Genomic DNA, 14,764 nt, shown 5'->3' with positions numbered 1-14,764 from the left:
GCAAATATCGAGCACAGAACAATATAAAACCACACCAGAGGAAAGAAGTACAAATTCGGAATCTCTTCCGCAATCTAGTACAACCTTACCAAAGTCTTCAACCGAATCGAGTACAATATCACAGAGTTCACTGCAAATATCGAGCACAGAACAATATAAAACCACACCAGAGGAAAGAAGTACAATTTCGGAATCTCTTCCGCAATCTAGTACAACCCCACCAAAGTTTTCAAGCCCATCGACTACACTATACAGTAGTTCATCTGAAATGTTGAGCACAGAAAAATACGAAACCACTCCAGAGGAAAGAAGTACAATTTCGGAATCTCTGCCACAATCAAGTACAACCTTACCAAAGTCTTCAACCGAATCTAGTACAATATCACAGAGTTCACTGCAAATATCGAGCACAGAACAATATAAAACCACACCAGAGGAAAGAAGTACAATTTCGGAATCTCTTCCGCAATCTAGTACAACCCCACCAAAGTTTTCAAGCCCATCGACTACACTATACAGTAGTTCATCTGAAATGTCGAGCACAGAAAAATACGAAACCACTCCAGAGGAAAGAAGTACAATTTCGGAATCTCTGCCACAATCAAGTACAACCTTACCAAAGTCTTCAACCGAATCGAGTACAATATCACAGAGTTCATTGCAAATATCGAGCTCAGAAAAATACGAAACCACACCAGAGGAAAGAAGTACAATTTCGGAATCTCTGCCACAATCAAGTACAACCTTACCAAAGTCTTCAACCGAATCTAGTACAATATCACAGAGTTCACTGCAAATATCGAGCACAGAACAATATAAAACCACACCAGAGGAAAGAAGTACAATTTCGGAATCTCTTCCGCAATCTAGTACAACCCTACCAAAGTCTTCAACCGAATCGAGTACAATATCACAGAGTTCACTGCAAATATCGAGCACAGAACAATATAAAACCACACCAGAGGAAAGAAGTACAATTTCGGAATCTCTTCCGCAATCTAGTACAACCCCACCAAAGTTTTCAAGCCCATCGACTACACTATACAGTAGTTCATCTGAAATGTTGAGCACAGAAAAATACGAAACCACTCCAGAGGAAAGAAGTACAATTTCGGAATCTCTGCCACAATCAAGTACAACCTTACCAAAGTCTTCAACAGAACCGAGTACAATATCTCAGAGTTCACTGCAAATATCGAGCACAGAACAATACGAAACCACACCAGAGGAAAGAAGTACAATTTCGGAATCTCTGCCACAATCAAGTACAACCTTACCAAAGTCTTCAACCGAATCTAGTACAATATCACAGAGTTCACTGCAAATATCGAGCACAGAACAATATAAAACCACACCAGAGGAAAGAAGTACAATTTCGGAATCTCTTCCGCAATCTAGTACAACCCCACCAAAGTTTTCAAGCCCATCGACTACACTATACAGTAGTTCATCTGAAATGTCGAGCACAGAAAAATACGAAACCACTCCAGAGGAAAGAAGTACAATTTCGGAATCTCTGCCACAATCAAGTACAACCTTACCAAAGTCTTCAACAGAACCGAGTACAATATCTCAGAGTTCACTGCAAATATCGAGCACAGAACAATACGAAACCACACCAGAGGAAAGAAGTACAATTTCGGAATCTCTTCCGCAATCTAGTACAACCCTACCAAAGTCTTCAACCGAATCGAGTACAATATCACAGAGTTCACTGCAAATATCGAGCACAGAACAATATAAAACCACACCAGAGGAAAGAAGTACAAATTCGGAATCTCTTCCGCAATCTAGTACAACCCCACCAAAGTTTTCAAGCCCATCGACTACACTATACAGTAGTTCATCTGAAATGTTGAGCACAGAAAAATACGAAACCACTCCAGAGGAAAGAAGTACAATTTCGGAATCTCTGCCACAATCAAGTACAACCTTACCAAAGTCTTCAACCGAATCTAGTACAATATCACAGAGTTCACTGCAAATATCGAGCACAGAACAATATAAAACTACACCAGAGGAAAGAAGTACAATTTCGGAATCTCTTCCGCAATCTAGTACAACCCCACCAAAGTTTTCAAGCCCATCGACTACACTATACAGTAGTTCATCTGAAATGTCGAGCACAGAAAAATACGAAACCACTCCAGAGGAAAGAAGTACAATTTCGGAATCTCTGCCACAATCAAGTACAACCTTACCAAAGTCTTCAACCGAATCGAGTACAATATCACAGAGTTCATTGCAAATATCGAGCTCAGAAAAATACGAAACCACGCCAGAGGAAAGAAGTACAATTTCTGAATCTCTGCCACAATCAAGTACAACCTTACCAAAGTCTTCAACCGAATCTAGTACAATATCACAGAGTTCACTGCAAATATCGAGCACAGAACAATATAAAACCACACCAGAGGAAAGAAGTACAATTTCGGAATCTCTTCCGCAATCTAGTACAACCCCACCAAAGTTTTCAAGCCCATCGACTACACTATACAGTAGTTCATCTGAAATGTTGAGCACAGAAAAATACGAAACCACTCCAGAGGAAAGAAGTACAATTTCGGAATCTCTGCCACAATCAAGTACAACCTTACCAAAGTCTTCAACAGAACCGAGTACAATATCTCAGAGTTCACTGCAAATATCGAGCACAGAAAAATATAAAACCACACCAGAGGAAAGAAGTACAATTTCGGAATCTCTTCCGCAATCTAGTACAACCCCACCAAAGTTTTCAAGCCCATCGACTACACTATACAGTAGTTCATCTGAAATGTCGAGCACAGAAAAATACGAAACCACTCCAGAGGAAAGAAGTACAATTTCGGAATCTCTTCCGCGATCTAGTACAACCTTACCAAAGTCTTCAACCGAATCAAGTACAATATCACAGAGTTCATTGCAAATATCGAGCTCAGAAAAATACGAAACCACTCCAGAGGAAAGAAGTACAATTTCGGAATCTCTGCCACAATCAAGTACAACCTTACCAAAGTCTTCAACCGAATCGAGTACAATATCACAGAGTTCATTGCAAATATCGAGCTCAGAAAAATACGAAACCACACCAGAGGAAAGAAGTAGAATTTCGGAATCTCTTCCGCGATCTAGTACAACCTTACCAAAGTCTTCAACCGAATCGAGTACAATGTCACAGAGTTCACTGCAAATATCGAGCACAGAACAATACGAAACCACTCCAGAGGAAATAAGTACAATTTCGGAATCTCTTCCGCAATCTAGTACAACCTTACCAAAATCTTCAACCGAATCGAGTACAATATCACAGAGTTCAGTTCAAATATCGAGCACAGAACAATACGAAACGACACCAGAGGAAAGAAGTACAATTTCGGAATCTCTTCCGCGATCTAGTACAACCTTACCAAAGTCTTCAACCGAATCAAGTGCAATATCACAGAGTTCATTGCAAATATCAAGCTCAAAAAAATACGAAACCACTCCAGAGGAAAGAAGTACAATTTCGGAATCTCTTCCGCAATCTAGTACAACCTTACCAAAGTCTTCAACCGAATCGAGTACAATATCACAGAGTTCACTGCAAATATCGAGCACAGAAAAATACGAAACCACTCCAGAGGAAAGAAGTACAATTTCGGAATCTCTTCCGCAATCTAGTACAACCCCACCAAAGTTTTCAAGCCCATCGACTACACTATACAGTAGTTCATCTGAAACGTCGAGCACAGAAAAATACGAAACCACTCCAGAGGAAAGAAGTACAATTTCGGAATCTCTGCCACAATCAAGTACAACCTTACCAAAGTCTTCAACAGAACCGAGTACAATATCTCAGAGTTCACTGCAAATATCGAGCACAGAACAATACGAAACCACACCAGAGGAAAGAAGTACAATTTCGGAATCTCTTCCGCAATCTAGTACAACCCTACCAAAGTCTTCAACCGAATCGAGTACAATATCACAGAGTTCACTGCAAATATCGAGCACAGAACAATATAAAACCACACCAGAGGAAAGAAGTACAATTTCGGAATCTCTTCCGCAATCTAGTACAACCCCACCAAAGTTTTCAAGCCCATCGACTACACTATACAGTAGATCATCTGAAATGTTGAGCACAGAAAAATACGAAACCACTCCAGAGGAAAGAAGTACAATTTCGGAATCTCTGCCACAATCAAGTACAACCTTACCAAAGTCTTCAACAGAACCGAGTACAATATCTCAGAGTTCACTGCAAATATCGAGCACAGAACAATACGAAACCACACCAGAGGAAAGAAGTACAATTTCGGAATCTCTTCCGCAATCTAGTACAACCCTACCAAAGTCTTCAACCGAATCGAGTACAATATCACAGAGTTCACTGCAAATATCGAGCACAGAACAATATAAAACCACACCAGAGGAAAGAAGTACAATTTCGGAATCTCTTCCGCAATCTAGTACAACCCCACCAAAGTTTTCAAGCCCATCGACTACACTATACAGTAGTTCATCTGAAATGTCGAGCACAGAAAAATACGAAACCACTCCAGAGGAAAGAAGTACAATTTCGGAATCTCTTCCGCGATCTAGTACAACCTTACCAAAGTCTTCAACCGAATCAAGTACAATATCACAGAGTTCATTGCAAATATCGAGCTCAGAAAAATACGAAACCACTCCAGAGGAAAGAAGTACAATTTCGGAATCTCTGCCACAATCAAGTACAACCTTACCAAAGTCTTCAACCGAATCGAGTACAATGTCACAGAGTTCACTGCAAATATCGAGCACAGAACAATACGAAACCACTCCAGAGGAAATAAGTACAATTTCGGAATCTCTTCCGCAATCTAGTACAACCTTACCAAAATCTTCAACCGAATCGAGTACAATATCACAGAGTTCAGTTCAAATATCGAGCACAGAACAATACGAAACGACACCAGAGGAAAGAAGTACAATTTCGGAATCTCTTCCGCGATCTAGTACAACCTTACCAAAGTCTTCAACCGAATCAAGTGCAATATCACAGAGTTCATTGCAAATATCAAGCTCAGAAAAATACGAAACCACTCCAAAGGAAAGAAGTACAATTTCGGAATCTCTTCCGCAATCTAGTACAACCTTACCAAAGCCTTCAACCGAATCGAGTACAATATCACAGAGTTCACTGCAAATATCGAGCACAGAAAAATACGAAACCACTCCAGAGGAAAGAAGTACAATTTCGGAATCTCTTCCGCAATCTAGTACAACCCCACCAAAGTTTTCAAGCCCATCGACTACACTATACAGTAGTTCATCTGAAATGTCGAGCACAGAAAAATACGAAACCACTCCAGAGGAAAGAAGTACAATTTCGGAATCTCTGCCACAATCAAGTACAACCTTACCAAAGTCTTCAACAGAACCGAGTACAATATCTCAGAGTTCACTGCAAATATCGAGCACAGAACAATACGAAACCACACCAGAGGAAAGAAGTACAATTTCGGAATCTCTTCCGCAATCTAGTACAACCCTACCAAAGTCTTCAACCGAATCGAGTACAATATCACAGAGTTCACTGCAAATATCGAGCACAGAACAATATAAAACCACACCAGAGGAAAGAAGTACAATTTCGGAATCTCTTCCGCAATCTAGTACAACCCCACCAAAGTTTTCAAGCCCATCGACTACACTATACAGTAGTTCATCTGAAATGTTGAGCACAGAAAAATACGAAACCACTCCAGAGGAAAGAAGTACAATTTTGGAATCTCTGCCACAATCAAGTACAACCTTACCAAAGTCTTCAACCGAATCTAGTACAATATCACAGAGTTCACTGCAAATATCGAGCACAGAACAATATAAAACCACACCAGAGGAAAGAAGTACAATTTCGGAATCTCTTCCGCAATCTAGTACAGCCCCACCAAAGTTTTCAAGCCCATCGACTACACTATACAGTAGTTCATCTGAAATGTCGAGCACAGAAAAATACGAAACCACTCCAGAGGAAAGAAGTACAATTTCGGAATCTCTGCCACAATCAAATACAACCTTACCAAAGTCTTCAACCGAATCGAGTACAATATCACAGAGTTCATTGCAAATATCGAGCTCAGAAAAATACGAAACCACACCAGAGGAAAGAAGTACAATTTCGGAATCTCTGCCACAATCAAGTACAACCTTACCAAAGTCTTCAACCGAATCTAGTACAATATCACAGAGTTCACTGCAAATATCGAGCACAGAACAATATAAAACCACACCAGAGGAAAGAAGTACAATTTCGGAATCTCTTCCGCAATCTAGTACAACCCCACCAAAGTTTTCAAGCCCATCGACTACACTATACAGTAGTTCATCTGAAATGTCGAGCACAGAAAAATACGAAACCACTCCAGAGGAAAGAAGTACAATTTCGGAATCTCTGCCACAATCAAGTACAACCTTACCAAAGTCTTCAACAGAACCGAGTACAATATCTCAGAGTTCACTGCAAATATCGAGCACAGAACAATACGAAACCACACCAGAGGAAAGAAGTACAATTTCGGAATCTCTTCCGCAATCTAGTACAACCCTACCAAAGTCTTCAACCGAATCGAGTACAATATCACAGAGTGCACTGCAAATATCGAGCACAGAACAATATAAAACCACACCAGAGGAAAGAAGTACAATTTCGGAATATCTTCCGCAATCTAGTACAACCCCACCAAAGTTTTCAAGCCCATCGACTACACTATACAGTAGTTCATCTGAAATGTTGAGCACAGAACAATACGAAACCACTCCAGAGGAAAGAAGTACAATTTCGGAATCTCTGCCACAATCAAGTACAACCTTACCAAAGTCTTCAACCGAATCTAGTACAATATCACAGAGTTCACTGCAAATATCGAGCACAGAACAATATAAAACCACACCAGAGGAAAGAAGTACAATTTCGGAATCTCTTCCGCAATCTAGTACAACCCCACCAAAGTTTTCAAGCCCATCGACTACACTATACAGTAGTTCATCTGAAATGTCGAGCACAGAAAAATACGAAACCACTCCAGAGGAAAGAAGTACAATTTCGGAATCTCTTCCGCGATCTAGTACAACCTTACCAAAGTCTTCAACCGAATCGAGTACAATATCACAGAGTTCATTGCAAATATCGAGCTCAGAAAAATACGAAACCACACCAGAGGAAAGAAGTACAATTTCGGAATCTCTTCCGCGATCTAGTACAACCTTACCAAAGTCTTCAACCGAATCGAGTACAATATCACAGAGTTCACTGCAAATATCGAGCACAGAACAATACCAAACCACTCCAGAGGAAAGAAGTACAATTTCGGAATCTCTTCCGCAATCTAGTACAACCTTTCCAAAGTCTTCAACCGAATCGAATTTAATATCACAGAGTTCACTGCAAATATCGAGCACAGAACAATACGAAACCACTCCAGAGGAAAGAAGTACAATTTCGGAATCTCTGCCACAATCAAGTACAACCCCACCAAAGTTTTCAAGCCCATCGACTACACTATACAGTAGTTCATCTGAAATGTCGAGCACAGAAAAATACGAAACCACTCCAGAGGAAAGAAGTACAATTTCGGAATCTCTTCCGCGATCTAGTACAACCTTACCAAAGTCTTCAACCGAATCAAGTACAATATCACAGAGTTCATTGCAAATATCGAGCTCAGAAAAATACGAAACCACTCCAGAGGAAAGAAGTACAATTTCGGAATCTCTTCCGCAATCTAGTACAACCTTACCAAAGTCTTCAAGCCCATTGACCACACTATACAGTAGTTCATCTGAAATGTCGAGCATAGAAAAATACGAAACCACTCCAGAGGAAAGAAGTACAATTTCGGAATCTCTTCCGCGATCTAATACAACCTTACCAAAGTCTTCAACCGAATCGAGTACAATATCACAGAGTTCACTGCAAATATCGAGCACAGAACAATACCAAACCACTCCAGAGGAAAGAAGTACAATTTCGGAATCTCTTCCGCAATCTAGTACAACCTTTCCAAAGTCTTCAACCGAATCGAATTTAATATCACAGAGTTCACTGCAAATATCGAGCACAGAACAATACGAAACCACTCCAGAGGAAAGAAGTACAATTTCGGAATCTCTGCCACAATCAAGTACAACCCCACCAAAGTTTTTAAGCCCATCGACTACACTATACAGTAGTTCATCTGAAATGTCGAGCACAGAAATATACGAAACCACTCCAGAGGAAAGAAGTACAATTTCGGAATCTCTTCCGCGATCTAGTACAACCTTACCAAAGTCTTCAACCGAATCAAGTACAATATCACAGAGTTCATTGCAAATATCGAGCTCAGAAAAATACGAAACCACTCCAGAGGAAAGAAGTACAATTTCGGAATCTCTTCCGCAATCTAGTACAACCTTACCAAAGTCTTCAAGCCCATTGACCACACTATACAGTAGTTCATCTGAAATGTCGAGCACAGAAAAATACGAAACCACTCCAGAGGAAAGAAGTACAATTTCGGAATCTCTTCCGCGATCTAATACAACCTTACCAAAGTCTTCAACCGAATCGAGTACAATATCACAGAGTTCACTGCAAATATCGAGCACAGAACAATACGAAACCACTCCAGAGGAAAGAAGTACAATTTCGGAATCTCTGCCACAATCAAGTACAACCCCACCAAAGTTTTCAAGCCCATCGACTACACTATACAGTAGTTCATCTGAAATGTTGAGCACAGAACAATACGAAACCACTCCAGAGGAAAGAAGTACAATTTCGGAATCTCTGCCACAATCAAGTACAACCCCACCAAAGTTTTCAAGCCCATCGACTACACTATACAGTAGTTCATCTGAAATGTCGAGCACAGAAAAATACGAAACCACTCCAGAGGAAAGAAGTACAATTTCGGAATCTCTTCCGCGATCTAGTACAACCTTACCAAAGTCTTCAACCGAATCAAGTACAATATCACAGAGTTCATTGCAAATATCGAGCTCAGAAAAATACGAAACCACTCCAGAGGAAAGAAGTACAATTTCGGAATCTCTTCCGCAATCTAGTACAACCTTACCAAAGTCTTCAAGCCCATTGACCACACTATACAGTAGTTCATCTGAAATGTCAAGCACAGAAAAATACGAAACCACTCCAGAGGAAAGAAGTACAATTTCGGAATCTCTTCCGCAATCTAGTACAACCTTTCCAAAGTCTTCAACCGAATCGAATTTAATATCACAGAGTTCACTGCAAATATCGAGCACAGAACAATACGAAACCACACCAGAGGAAAGAAGTACAATTTCGGAATCTCTGCCACAATCAAGTACAACCCCACCAAAGTTTTCAAGCCCATCGACTACACTATACAGTCGTTCATCTGAAATGTCGAGCACAGAACAATACGAAACCACTTTAGAGGAAAGAAGTACAATTTCGGAATCTCTGCCACAATCAAGTACAACCTTACCGAAGTCTTCAACCGAATCGAGTACAAAATCACAGAGTTCACTGCAAATATCGAGCACAGAACAATTCGAAACCACACCAGAGGAAAGAAGTACAATTTCGGAATCGAGTATAATATCACAGAGTTCACTGCAAATATCGAGCACAGAACAATACGAAACCACTACAGAGGAAAGAAGTACAATTTCGGAATCTCTTCCGCCATCTAGTAAAACCTTACCAAAGTCTTCAACCGAATCGAGTACAAAATCACAAAGTTCACTGCAAATTTCGAGCACAGAACAATACGAAACCACTCCAGAGGAAAGAAGTACAATTTCGGAATCTCTTCCGCGATCTAGTACAACCTTACCAAAGTCTTCAACAGAACCGAGTACAATATCTCAGAGTTCACTGCAAATATCGAGCTCAGAACAATACGAAACCACACCAAAGGAAAGAAGTACAATTTCGGAATCTCTGCCACAATCAAGTACAACCCCACCAAAGTTTATAAGCCCATCGACTACACTATACAGTAGTTCATCTGAAATGTCGAGCACAGAAAAATACGAAACCACTCCAGAGGAAAGAAGTACAATTTCGGAATCTCGTCCGCCATCTAGTAAAACCTTACCAAAGTCTTCAACCGAATCGAGTACAAAATCACAAAGTTCACTGCAAATTTCGAGCACAGAACAATACGAAACCACTCCAGAGGAAAGAAGTACAATTTCGGAATCTCTTCCGCAATCTAGTACAACCTTACCAAAGTCTTCAACCGAATCGAATTTAATATCACAGAGTTCACTGCAAATATCGAGCACAGAACAATACGAAACCACACCAGAGGAAAGAAGTACAATTTCGGAATCTCTGCCACAATCAAGTACAACCCCACCAAAGTTTTCAAGCCCATTTACTTCACTATACAGTAGTTCATCTGAAATGTCGAGCACAGAAAAATACGAAACCACTCCAGAGGAAAGAAGTACAATTTCGGAATCTCTGCCACAATCAAGTACAACCTTACCAAAGTCTTCAACAGAACCGAGTACAATATCTCAGAGTTCACTGCAAATATCGAGCACAGAACAATACGAAACCACACCAGAGGAAAGAAGTACAATTTCGGAATCTCTTCCGCAATCAAGTACAACCTTACTAAAGTATTCAACCGAATCGAGTACAATATCACAGAGTTCACTGCAAATATCGAGCACAGAACAATACGAAACCACACCAGAGGAAAGAAGTACTAATTCGGAATCTCTTCCGCAATCAAGTACAACCTTACCAAAGTATTCAACCGAATCGAGTACAATATCACAGAGTTCACTGCAAATATCGAGCACAGAACAATACGAAACCACACCAGAGGAAAGAAGTACAATTTCGGAATCTCTGCCACAATCAAGTACAACCCCACCAAAGTTTTCAAGCCCATTGACTTCACTATACAGTAGGTCATCTAAAATGTCGAGCACAGAAAAATACGAAACCACTCCAGAGGAAAGAAGTACAATTTCGGAATCTCTGCCACAATCAAGTACAACCTTACCAAAGTCTTCAACAGAACCGAGTACAATATCACAGAGTTCACTGCAAATATCGAGCACAGAACAATACGAAACCACACCAGAGGAAAGAAGTACAAATTCGGAATCTCTTCCGCAATCAAGTACAACCTTACTAAAGTATTCAACCGAATCGAGTACAATATCACAGAGTTCACTGCAAATATCGAGCACAGAACAATACGAAACCACACCAGAGGAAAGAAGTACAAATTCGGAATCTCTTCCGCAATCAAGTACAACCTTACCAAAGTATTCAACCGAATCGAGTACAATATCACAGAGTTCACTGCAAATATCGAGCACAAAACAATACGAAACCACACCAGAGGAAAGAAGTACAGTTTTGGAATCTCTTCCGCGATCAAGTACAACCTTACCACAGTCTTCAACCGAATCGAGTACAATATCACAGAGTTCAGTTCAAATATCGAGCAAAGAACAATACGAAACCACACCAGAGGAAAGAAGTACAATTATGGAATCTCGTCCGCGATCTAGTACAACCTTACCAAATTCTTCAACCGAATCGAGTACACTATACAGTAGTTCATCTGAAATATCGATCACAGAAAAATACGAAACCACTCCAGAGGAAAGAAGTACAATTTCGGAATCTCTTCCGCAATCTAGTACAACCTTACCAAAGTCTTCAAGCCCATTGACTGCACTATACAGTAGTTCTTCTAAAATGTCTAGCACAGAAAAATACGAAACCACTCCAGAGGAAGGAAGTACAATTTCGGAATCTCTGCCACAATCAAGTACAACCTTACCAAAGTCTTCAACAGAACCGAGTACAATATCTCAGAGTTCACTGCAAATATCGAGCACAGAACAATACGAAACCACTCCAGAGGAAAAAAGTACAATTTCGGAATCTCTTCCGCAATCTAGTACAACCTTACCAAAATCTTCAACCGAATCAAGTACAATATCACAGAGTTCAGTTCAAATATCGAGCACAGAACAATACGAAACGACACCAGAGGAAAGAAGTACAATTTCGAAATCTCTTTCGCGATCTAGAACAACCTTACCAAAGTCTTTAACCGAATCAAGTGCAATATCACAGAGTTCATTGCAAATATCAAGCTCAGAAAAATACGAAACCACTCCAGAGGAAAGAAGTACAATTTCGGAATCTCTTCCGCAATCTTGTACCTTACCAAAATCTTCAACCGAATCGAGAACAATATCACAGAGTTCACTGCAAATATCGAGCACAGAACAATTCGAAACCACACCAGAGGAAAGAAGTACAATTTCGGAATCGAGTATAATATCACAGAGTTCACTGCAAATATCGAGCACAGAACAATACGAAACCACTATAGAGGAAAGAAGTACAATTTCGGAATCTCTTCCGCGATCTAGTACAACCTTACCAAAGTCTTCAACAGAACCGAGTACAATATCTCAGAGTTCACTGCAAATATCGAGCACAGAACAATACGAAACCACACCAGAGGAAAGAAGTACAATTTCGGAATCTCTGCCACAATCAAGTACAACCCCACCAAAGTTTTCAAGCCCATCGACTGCACTATACAGTAGTTCTTCTAAAATGTCTAGCACAGAAAAATACGAAACCACTCCAGAGGAAAGAAGTACAATTTCGGAATCTCTGCCACAATCAAGTACAACCTTACCAAAGTCTTCAACAGAACCGAGTACAATATCTCAGAGTTCACTGCAAATATCGAGCACAGAACAATACGAAACCACTCCAGAGGAAAAAAGTACAATTTCGGAATCTCTTCCGCAATCTAGTACAACCTTACCAAAGTTTTCAAGCCCATCTACTACACTATACAGTAGTTCATCTGAAATGTCGAGCACGGAAAAATACGAAAACACTCCAGGGGAAAGAAGTACAATTTCGGAATCTCGTCCGCGATCTAGTACAACCTTACCAAAGTCTTCAACCGAATCGAGTACAATATCACAGAGTTCACTGCAAATATCGAGCAAAGAACAATACGAAACCACACCAGAGGAAAGAAGTACAATCTCGGAATCTCTTCCGCGATCTAGTACAACCTTACCAAAGTCTTCAACCGAATCAAGTACAATATTACAGAGTTCACTGCAAATATCGAGCACAGAACAATACGAAACCACACCAGAGGAAAGAAGTACAATTTCGGAATCTCTTCCGCAATCAAGTACAACCTTACTAAAGTATTCAACCGAATCGAGTACAATATCACAGAGTTCACTGCAAATATCGAGCACAGAACAATACGAAACCACACCAGAGGAAAGAAGTACAATTTCGGAATCTCTTCCGCAATCAAGTACAACCTTACCAAAGTATTCAACCGAATCGAGTACAATATCACAGAGTTCAGTTCAAATATCGAGCACAAAACAATACGAAACCACACCAGAGGAAAGAAGTACAATTTCGGAATCTCGTCCGCAATCTAGTACAACCTTACCAAAGTCTTCAACCGAATCAAGTACAATATTACAGAGTTCACTGCAAATATCGAGCACAGAACAATACGAAACCACACCAGAGGAAAGAAGTACAATTTCGGAATCTCTTCCGCAATCAATTACAACCTTACTAAAGTATTCAACCGAATCGAGTACAATATCACAGAGTTCACTACAAATATCGAGCACAGAACAATACGAAACCACACCAGAGGAAAGAAGTACAATTTCGGAATCTCTTCCGCAATCAAGTACAACCTTACCAAAGTATTCAACCGAATCGAGTACAATATCACAGAGTTCAGTTCAAATATCGAGCACAAAACAATACGAAACCACACCAGAGGAAAGAAGTACAATCTCGGAATCTCTTCCGCGATCTAGTACAACCTTACCAAAGTCTTCAACCGAATCAAGTACAATATTACAGAGTTCACTGCAAATATCGAGCACTGAACAATACGAAACCACACCAGAGGAAAGAAGTACAATTTCGGAATCTCTGCCACAATCAAGTACAACCCCACCAAAGTTTTCAAGCCCATCGACTGCACTATACAGTAGTTCTTCTAAAATGTCTAGCACAGAAAAATACGAAACCACTCCAGAGGAAAGAAGTACAATTTCGGAATCTCTGCCACAATCAAGTACAACCCCACCAAAGTTTTCAAGCCCATCGACTGCACTATACAGTAGTTCTTCTAAAATGTCTAGCACAGAAAAATACGAAACCACTCCAGAGGAAAGAAGTACAATTTCGGAATCTCTGCCACAATCAAGTACAACCTTACCAAAGTATTCAACCGAATCGAGTACAATATCACAGAGTTCAGTTCAAATATCGAGCACAAAACAATACGAAACCACACCAGAGGAAAGAAGTACAATTTCGGAATCTCGTCCGCAATCTAGTACAACCTTACCAAAGTCTTCAACCGAATCAAGTACAATATTACAGAGTTCACTGCAAATATCGAGCACAGAACAATACGAAACGACACCAGAGGAAAGAAGTACAATTTCGAAATCTCTTTCGCGATCTAGAACAACCTTACCAAAGTCTTTAACCGAATCAAGTGCAATATCACAGAGTTCATTGCAAATATCAAGCTCAGAAAAATACGAAACCACTCCAGAGGAAAGAAGTACAATTTCGGAATCTCTTCCGCAATCTTGTACCTTACCAAAATCTTCAACCGAATCGAGAACAATATCACAGAGTTCACTGCAAATATCGAGCACAGAACAATTCGAAACCACACCAGAGGAAAGAAGTACAATTTCGGAATCGAGTATAATATCA

At 40.1% G+C, this 14,764-nt stretch overlaps 1 protein-coding gene across 1 annotated transcript in view; it reads left to right on the top strand.

The window, feature by feature from the left end:
* Muc14A (Mucin 14A) overlaps positions 1 to 14,764 on the top strand; it is a 112,633-nt gene that overhangs the window by 63,820 nt on the left and 34,049 nt on the right. Inside the window, exons 36-42 of the mRNA XM_070218507.1 lie at positions 245 to 556; positions 3,977 to 4,053; positions 4,133 to 4,169; positions 4,637 to 5,068; positions 5,165 to 5,224; positions 5,825 to 5,884; positions 6,764 to 7,084. Of these exons, the coding sequence (XP_070074608.1) occupies positions 245 to 556; positions 3,977 to 4,053; positions 4,133 to 4,169; positions 4,637 to 5,068; positions 5,165 to 5,224; positions 5,825 to 5,884; positions 6,764 to 7,084 (1,299 nt within the window). The remainder of the gene's footprint in view (positions 1 to 244; positions 557 to 3,976; positions 4,054 to 4,132; positions 4,170 to 4,636; positions 5,069 to 5,164; positions 5,225 to 5,824; positions 5,885 to 6,763; positions 7,085 to 14,764) is intronic.

The sequence above is a fragment of the Drosophila takahashii genome, chromosome X, assembly GCF_030179915.1.
Source record: "Drosophila takahashii strain IR98-3 E-12201 chromosome X, DtakHiC1v2, whole genome shotgun sequence".
Lineage (NCBI taxonomy): Eukaryota > Metazoa > Arthropoda > Insecta > Diptera > Drosophilidae > Drosophila > Drosophila takahashii.
The sequence above is the reverse complement of the archived record's forward strand: the minus strand, read 5'-3'. Positions and strand labels throughout refer to the sequence as shown.